We start from the raw sequence: 9,114 nt of genomic DNA, 5'->3' as shown, positions 1-9,114 counted from the left end.
GGTATCAACAATAAACTTTTTTAGCAATTTCTAAACAACAGGCACAGCTTGAATTTCAAATATTCAACTAAGGAGGAAATCTTCACTTTGCCTGAGTTTCCCCCTGACCCTCATTAACTAAGCCTGTAACGGAGAACACCTCTGTTTAAGAGACTGCAGAGGGACCTCGGGATCCCTTGCTGAGAATGTGTCCTTTCCTAATGAGAGATTTTTTAACAACTTTTCCTAACAAGAGGTGAAGCCCTAGAAATCTCTAAGGAGCTCTTCGGAAATATGCGGGGGAGAATTTAACACTTGGTGCAGAAGGAGCCTACAGAACTCTCCTGACAGATGGAGAGGTTCTGTGGATTTCCTGTCGGTTATACTATATTATACTATATCCGAAGGCCCGCAATTCTGAATGTCTTCATCAACCCCAGACAAACAATTCTATTTGGTTGGAGCATGGAGAAACCTAGTATGTTGTTGAAACACCATGTTGAGTTAGATAATGCAGAACTGTTTCATTTCAGGCAATTCCTAATTTACAAACAAGGTTCATTCATCCCTAACTGTTCATTAAAGTCTAATTTATAGGTAACTTGGAACACATGTACATAATTCACACTTAGTCTTATCTGCCTCACTGTCGTAGAGACGATTCTGATGCATAGTTACTATCCAGTGGGTTTCTTAGGCTCTAAATCTTCATGGTAGAGCTTGGCCCTCTTTCTCCCATGGAACCATTGGTGGAATTGAACCACTGGAAACATCAAGTCTTTCTGTCTAGCAGCATGAACACCAAAGACTATGGTACCAGAGCTCCTTAACCCTTAGTGAAAGAAAATGCTCAAAGTCTTTCTAGTGATTTATAAATTGCATGTACCACAGCTGAGGGTGGTACAATGTCCAGTGGAATGAAGACTGTGTTTAATCAGGGGTTGATTCAAATGTTTTAAAGTGAAGGCAAATGTATATAACACTAAAGGACAAGTAGGTCTGTAAACATTCAGACTGAATGTCCATAAACTGGGCACTGCCTGTACATAAAAAACATGCGTTCATGAATACAGACTGTTCACAGATCAACTTCAGGATAGCTTCCCTCCACTGAGTTCCAGTTCACAAAGGCCACATAGAACTACGTGCCAAAGTATTTTTAATGGAGAAGCAGTTCATCTGGCCCTTTGAAGCACCCGTGAAGGACTGGACCACTAACCTTTTGCTTGTAGATAAGAGTATTAACTGATTACACACCCAGGAATATTTTTAATAAATGGGAAGTGCTAATATATATAAAGCCCAAATGAATTAGTATTTATTTTTTTAAAGAAAATGTTTATTTTATATTAGGTTACTTACCATGTTTGTATATATTGTTTTTCAAGCCAAATCTTTCCCATTTTCTTTACCCACCTTTCCCTCTACCCATCAAATTGTGCAGCTCTAAAATTACACGCTGCCCATCCTCACTCCGCTACTCCTACCCTCCCCCAAGACCAATATTGTAGAAACAGAAAGATAACTAGTCAAATGTGTATTAATTACATTTTAATAATAACAAATATTAAAAATAATATAAAAACCACTCCATGCCATCAGGTGGGTTGTGATTGATAAATGGCCTTTGTCATGACCTTGAGCCCATAAATCTTACAGGACGAGGCTGCCTATTGTCCCTCCTTGGAGCACCTGGTGGGCTCCAACAATGGCTTTTTGGTTACCAGCCCAACTCGTTAGGCACTAAGTCACCAGCGCTCCTTACAGCATAGAAGATACGTTAAAACAAATACACCAACCAGAAATAAGCCCACACCACTAAACCGCAAGACCTGTTGCCATCCAGTTTGTTCTTACTCATGGTGATATCATGGGCTATGGAATAGACGTGCTCCACACTGTTTGTTGGCTGTGATTTTTGAAGAAGCACATCAACCTCCCTTTCTTCTGGGTGTCACTGGGGAGTCCTGGGTTGCTTACTGGTAGGTTAGCGACAGAGAATCTGCTGCCACCCCAAATCATGACCATAGCAGAAGACCCCCCAACTCATCATCACTGAATCTCAACCAACTCATAGCTGACCCACTAGGGGGGTTCGGCAACTGTACATTGCATGGAAGAGGAGTGTCCCTCCTTCTCCCTCCCAGCTGCTGACGGTCTGACCCACCAGAGGTGCTTCCTGGCAAGAAGCAGCACACTCCGTAGGTACTAAGTGTAAGAAGTCCTCGGAATCCATGGACAATGTCTCTGACCATTTTACACATTATAAATATTAAGATTTTTCTACTTAAGCACTGCAGTGCTTTTCTCCCCTCTAGAAATAGGTTTATTTCTTTGTAAAAAGGAAGTAAGCATCTATCTCATGCAAGTTTTCTATTCAGACTGTTTAATAGCATCACTGTTATTTACTATGAAATCCCAGCAGGTTCTTAAACTGAGTTGTCCTTCAGTTTATTTAGTTACACACACAAAATACCATCTTTTTTTTTTTTTTTGGAAGTGAGTGTGAAGGATTTTTTTCTATGAAATACAAAGAGGTTGGCATTTGCTTCCCTGTCTGGGTGTTGCTTTACTAGGAAAGTTTGAGTTTTATTGAAGTAGAAAAGTAGGTAGGCTAAAAAATAAATAAATAAAATAAACACAACCCCCTCCAAAATCTATGTCAATGTCAAGTGCCAATCAAATTGCAAGAACAACTTCTCAAGCTTCAGGCAAATGCAGGATTCCAGCGCAAAATGAAATGTGTCTGGGTGCAAATGTATAATTATTCCAACCAACTTATTTGTAACTGAACTACAAATTAATCAATATAATTGGGAGAGAAATAAAATATATGTATCTACTGCATTTAGTGAAACTAGCTTAAGAATGCAAACTTTAAGGCCTGCTTTTCACAATGATGTGAGGAACTGCTCTTTGTAATATTGTCAAATGTTTTGTTTCTTATGCTCTAGGGAGATAAACTACTCTTAAGAGTGAACAAAAACGGATTACAAATTACAAGATTCTTGTTTACATCACCCATCACTGCCTCTGAAGAGTGTGGGCTCAAATCAGAAGAGACATCGGAATGAATTCTGGCTTAGTGAGACTTTTGATAGCTGGATGTGCTCTTCTCCGACCGTGCCTGCCAGCCTCGGGAGATTGGAAAACACGGAAGGAGAACCATGCAGTGGGACCCCACTGGCGAGTTAAAAGAGGCTGGGTGTGGAACCAATTCCTTGTACCCGAGGAGATGAATACGACGAGGTATCACGTTGGCCGGGTAACTATCTTCTGAAAGTGTACAGAGTACATCAATTCGGTTCAGTTCCTAAATGACTTCAATTTGCATGCACATGAGAACAGTTTGGTACAGTTCATATCTAACATCAATTAGTGGAGTTCGCCTTTAAAGGCTTAGCATGTAGCCTTCAGTGAACCTGCCTGTGACACTGGCAACGCTAAGGAGCACGCGGGCTAGTTGGCTAGATGATCACAGATTGTCTGTAAGTCTGGTTTTCACAGCCTGGGGACCACTACTTAAACAGGGTCTTGGGACAAGCAAATAAATTCTTTGTCTCAGGTTTGGTTGAATCTGCAAGGTGTTCAGTGGGAGAAAGGTGGACAATCTTCTCCCAGATAATTTACAACTTGTGAAAACCCACCAGAGTCAGCTCCACTTTGGTTCTGACTCCATAACACTTAGTGTTCAGTACACAGAAAATATGGAACAAACACTCTGGGTTCTTCAAAACATCCTTAAAATAATAATAATGATAATAATAATAATCAACAACAACAATAATAATAATAATAATAAATAATTTTGATCAGTTGAAATGTAGGCTTACTTGTTATGATCAGCCATTATATGAATCTCAAAGTTTTCATGTAACAGGCCTTCCAGGGCTTGGTTTTTGACTACCGGCTGTTTGTAAGTCAGATGTTTACAGCCCAGGGACCACCTGTAAATTGGGTTTTATGATATCCAATGAATTAGTTGTTGCTGCAATTGTGCATTTCCCCAGTGGAGTTACTAGGAAGGCTCACACATTAACATAATCAGTGGCTTCAGATGCACAAGCACCTGATGCTTCCACTACCCACCATTGGAGGTAGAGTCTCCAGTCCTCAAATGCTCCTTTCTCTTCTGTTTAGATGCACCCTCTTGGGGCAACATCTGGAAATGTGACAGTGCTATTTTTAGTCATGGGTCCAACATTCCCATGGGAGCAGCATTGTTCATCTGCAGTATTTAGCTCTACTCTCGATTATGCTAAGGAGCTGTTGATCTGCCCTCATTAATTTTTAATGGTGAAGATTAACACCGAATCCTTTCCACAGTGACAGAAGTCCCCACACACAGTATTTGAATGGCAAAGCTGGAGAACAGAGAATAATCACTTGCACTTCATTTCAAGAATATATTTAGGGGGAAGTTCCTTTAATGAGACAGGACATCTCCTATTTGTTTTTGGTTTTTAATATTATTTGGTGTTCTTTAAGCAAAGGTAATTGCAATCTCGTGGCCTTCTCTGTATGGTGCTTTCTCTAGATGGATGAACTGAAGTAAGTTTAACCGCTAATTAACTGGCACTAAAATTTAATTGGGCCCAAAGGGTGAAGCCCTCAAAATTCATTAACTCTCTTGTTCCTGGCTCTTCCAGGAGGGCTGCAATGTTGGCATTAGGGTGGGGGGCCTTAGGAATTCATCTATCCAATTAGCCAAACGTGTGTGCATGCATTCCACCAAAGTCTGGGGAGACGTTCTGCGTACACAGGCACACAGACTTGCACGTATGTTTTTCTGGGTGTACACATTCTTCACCCAGTAATACTTCTCGCCCCCTTCTTTATTTGCTCGGCTGATCCCAGGTGAAGTGAGGAATGAGGGGATGTCTAAGCGTCAGCCAGTTGACTGAATCTCTACATACTTATTTGAACTAGGTCCTGCAGAGCACATGTCACTGACTGGGTGACAGGCACCATGCGCTGGTGACTTGCAGTAAACAAGACCCAGCAGGGAAGGGGACCAGCATGATCTGAACACCAGCTATCTCTTCCTCCTCCTCCTCCTCCTCCGCTGTCAGATTTCAGTTTGCTTGTTGGCATCTGCTACCTCACACACATCCTTGCTGTGTTTCAGTGATTGCTTCTGTCTTTCTCCATTCTGTGAAAATCTTTCTAAAACAGTCTAACAGAATCTTTCCCTTTTCACAATTACTCAAGGCTTACAGCACTTACAGATAACTGCTTTAACGGCTTAACTAGTGAGTATCCAAAGGCTTGACATGGAAGAGCTGGGAACGATTCGGCACATTGACTTGGTCCAGAAGAACTTCCTTTCTAATATATGTTTTGGAAGAAATTAAGTCTGGAAAATACAAATAACTGAATATTAAACTTGCACCCTTTGGCCAAATTAATTATGTGTACTGCATTGAAACAGATGAGGGAAAGAACAGTTTAAAAGTGATGTATATTGGGTATTATGGTTATGACAGGGGAGCAGAATGAAGAATGTATAGTGGAGTGTACTGGGGCAGGGGGGATTGTATACCAATGAAGAAATTTTTCTTTTACTTTTCAAAGAGAAGAACGAACTGGGAGGGAGAAAAATGCAACAATGAATGAATGGAAATCCAAAATCTCTTTAAACATTCATTAAAATTAAAAAACCCAAAAAACCCCGCTCACATTAAAAAAAGAAACCAAACAAAAACCATATAAACCACAAACAACATCCCAAACAAGCTGCTGTTGAGCCCATTCCGTTCAGAATTCTGGAAATTTACTGAGTTTCCCAAGTTCTAAATCTGCCAAAACTGTCCATCAGTCCTTCTCTTCTGAATGACAAGTCAGCACAAAGCACCCCTCTTCTGAGGATGCAGCCCCCATTGTGACACAGGAGCTGTCAGGTTTCCTTTGTGGTTGGTGTTGACAGGTGCCATGACGTGTGGTGTGGATGAGACTGAAACTTTTCTCAGTTTTACACTATCCTCACAGTCTTTGCCTTGTCACTGTGTGAGTTCCATCTTATTAAGAGTCTTCCTTTCCTTCTCTAACTTTCCACCTTTCAAAGCGTTCCCAGAGACTGGTCTCTCCTGAAAACGTGCCCAAAGTATGTGAGACCAAGTCTCCCCATCCTTGCATCCATGGAGCACTAGCCACCCACCTGAGAGAGCATTTCTTAAATGGAAGTGAAGAAAATCCCATCCTGCGCTGTCGAAGATTGAACTGTCTGCTGTATCTGTTTTGTACCATTACAGGCTCACTCAAACACTATTACTGAGTTGGTTTGACCTCATTTGACACTCCATCTGGTTTTGGTGACTTTAAATCATAAAGGGAAGATATTGCCCATCTTTCTTCTGTGGAGTCACTGGTGGATTTGAACTGCTGAAGATGGGAGGCGCTTCATTTAGCAGCACAACTTGCTATAGAGAATAAGAAATAAAGAACTATTCAAGTAGATTTTGGTTTGTTTTTTGGTGTTCTATTTTGAATCACTTACATTTTCATCCTTAACATTTTCAAGCCCACAATGAAAATACTTGAACTCATTACCAATTTTCATTTATGTCACTTCTGATACTGAAGAGCGTTTTCAGCCTCCGTATTGGTTTCTCTAGCTCTGGTGGCTTTGTCGGTAAGGAGTTGTGCTGTTGAACCCCAGGCTGAGCTTCTCTGCCAGTTCTAATCCACCTTCAACTCCGTAACAGAGAGGAAGACAGTTTTCTTCCATGTGACGCTCAGTCTGAGTAACCCAGGGGAGTGCCAGCTAGGGTTGGTTCCCACTGCGTGGTGATGAGTGAGCGGAAAACCAACATAAGGGACTCGACTTGCTGCCTTGGGCTGGCATGTGCAGATTTCCCCCTCATATTTACATTACATTACAGCACTCAGAATTGCTTTTCAATTCATAAGGTATACAAAGCCCCCAAACAAATAAACAAACAAAACCCCACCCACTCCCAATCAGAGAATTCTGACTCATAATGACTCTCCATTGGATTTCAAAGACTTGAAACCTTCCCGGAGGAAACCGCCTTATCTTGGAGCCAGTGGATTCGAACTCCCATCCTTATTATTAGCGGTCTAACACATAACCAACTAAGTCGCCTGTCTATAAGAACTATGGGAATTCTGGGACGATGGTTGTGTAAACAATCATCTTTGTGATCGTCCTCCACACAGAACAAGGAAACAGGAAACAGAGCTCAGTTTTGAGAGATTCTGAATAAGGAGCAGAGAAAGCAGTGGCCCTTCTCTCTACAGACTGGAAAGAACCAGGGAATCAACAAGGAGGCATCTGCAAGAGAGAAATTTCTTTTCCCAATGGCCCTGCCTCTGCCTCCAGTCATGGGCATCCTTCTGTGGACAGGAATGTTTCTGTGAAAAGGGATTATGGCCTCCCCATCCCCACACCTCTTACCTCCACAAAGAGAAGGACTCCAAACTTCTCTGAAATCAACAAAGCAGACCTTCCCAGGGCACATTCTGAGGATGCCAGCAGCATCCTGTGGAACCCATAGGTCTAAGGAAGAGTTTTCAGTAATTTAGTTTTCCTGGTCCTCCTCCTGAGAAAGAGCCCTGATAACTGTTCCCTGAGATCACTGTGGATGTACTAGGAAACTCACTACCCTCCACTCACAGTGGATGTACTAACTGCTGTTTTGGGTGGAGGATGTGATAGCACTGACCTCCGTGAGGGACATTTGGAGTGTGCTCGCCCTCTACAGCCCGTACCCGGCAGGATCACTGCAAATACCTGCAGAAGAGCCACGGAGTGGAGTCAGCTCCCATTATAAACCCTGTCCTGGTTCCAGTGAATGCTCCTAGTTAAGACTTTTGAAACAACAAGGTGGACATCCTTAGAAGTCAGCTCAGGTCACCTGTTTCCCCTTCCGGCCAGGGCTGAGGACGGAGGCTGCTGCATCTGAGAAACAAGTATCTTGGTTCATTGCAAAGTATACTGTGGACTCTGCCACCAGGACTCCTTCAGGAAAAGATTGACAGTGGTGGTCATGGTGGCCACAGCTGGAGCCACAAATTACAGGGTGAGCCCTGAGAACAAAGGTGCGGACCTCACTGGGAGTCCCTCTGGGGTATGGCAGCCCCTCCCTCACCCAGACACCACCACTTGCAAAATTGGGTGCTCCAGGAGGTCCTCTGGTGGAGTCTTCTGCTTCCGTCCTGCCATCTCCCACTCAGCCCTCTGACACCCACAGGAGAGACCACCCTGGTGTAATGGCTTGTGTCTGTCTGTTTAACATTACGGTCAGCCCTGGGGCCAGTATGTGCTATGAAGCAGGAATCTTGAGTGGAAGCTACACTCACAACTAACACACTATGGGGTGGAGAATGAGAGCAACATGGCAGACCTACTCAGGAGTCCTAGGTTTGACTGCCTTTCCACCAACCAGAAATTGGCTGTAAAATTCCTACAGAGATTCTCTAGAATGAAGCCAGAAGGAAACACTTGTGTGGAGGCCACTCCTCCAACCACAACAGGACCACTTGGGCTCTGAAAACCACAAGGTCATTTCCAGAGATGCTTCCAGGTGTGCTTGCCCTTCCACTTCCTTAAATGAAGGAATGTCTGCCTGGGGTTTCTCCTTATCATCAGCTCAGAATAAGGAGCCACCAATTCTTCTTTGTTCTTCTTATTCATTGTCCAGTTATTGCATGCAAATGGAGCAACCTACACACCATGGTGTGAGTCAGGCTTTCTCTGTTGTTTGTTGCTGTTAGGTGTCACTAGTCTCTGTCATTGAGAAGAATGGGAATTCCAGAACACAAGATTGAGCTCATAGGAAATTTAGACCTAGACCCAGAGGCTGTTGTGCTAACAGAGGAAAGGAATACTGCATGGTTTAAAATCAGGAAAGATTTTCTCTTCTTTTTTAAAATTTTATTATTTTTGTGTGAGTGTACCGTCAAATCAGATCTGACTGGTACAGGAGGAGATTGTCCCTCCTTACCGGGCAGAGCATCTGGTGGATTCAAACCGTGCGCCTCTGGGATTGTAGTTGCAGCTCCTTACCACTAGGCCACCAGAGCTCCCCAGTTTTTCTCTTCTTGTTGTGTACAGTTCAATCAGATCTAACTGGCACAGAAGGAGATTTCCCCTCCTTCTCCAGCAGAGCATCT

The 9,114-nt window shown here is 42.9% G+C and overlaps 1 protein-coding gene across 1 annotated transcript in view; it reads left to right on the top strand.

Annotated features, from left to right (window-relative positions):
• Positions 1-3,049: 3,049 nt before the first annotated feature.
• Positions 3,050-9,114, top strand: part of CDH19 (cadherin 19, type 2) — a 77,323-nt gene continuing 71,258 nt past the window's right edge. Inside the window, exon 1 of the mRNA XM_006892761.1 lies at positions 3,050-3,244. Within this exon, the coding sequence (XP_006892823.1) occupies positions 3,050-3,244 (195 nt within the window). The remainder of the gene's footprint in view (positions 3,245-9,114) is intronic.

This window comes from Elephantulus edwardii, unplaced genomic scaffold (assembly GCF_000299155.1).
Source record: "Elephantulus edwardii isolate Elephantulus edwardi_28Jun2011 unplaced genomic scaffold, EleEdw1.0 scaffold00118, whole genome shotgun sequence".
In the NCBI taxonomy this organism is placed as follows: domain Eukaryota; kingdom Metazoa; phylum Chordata; class Mammalia; order Macroscelidea; family Macroscelididae; genus Elephantulus; species Elephantulus edwardii.
The sequence above is the reverse complement of the archived record's forward strand: the minus strand, read 5'-3'. Positions and strand labels throughout refer to the sequence as shown.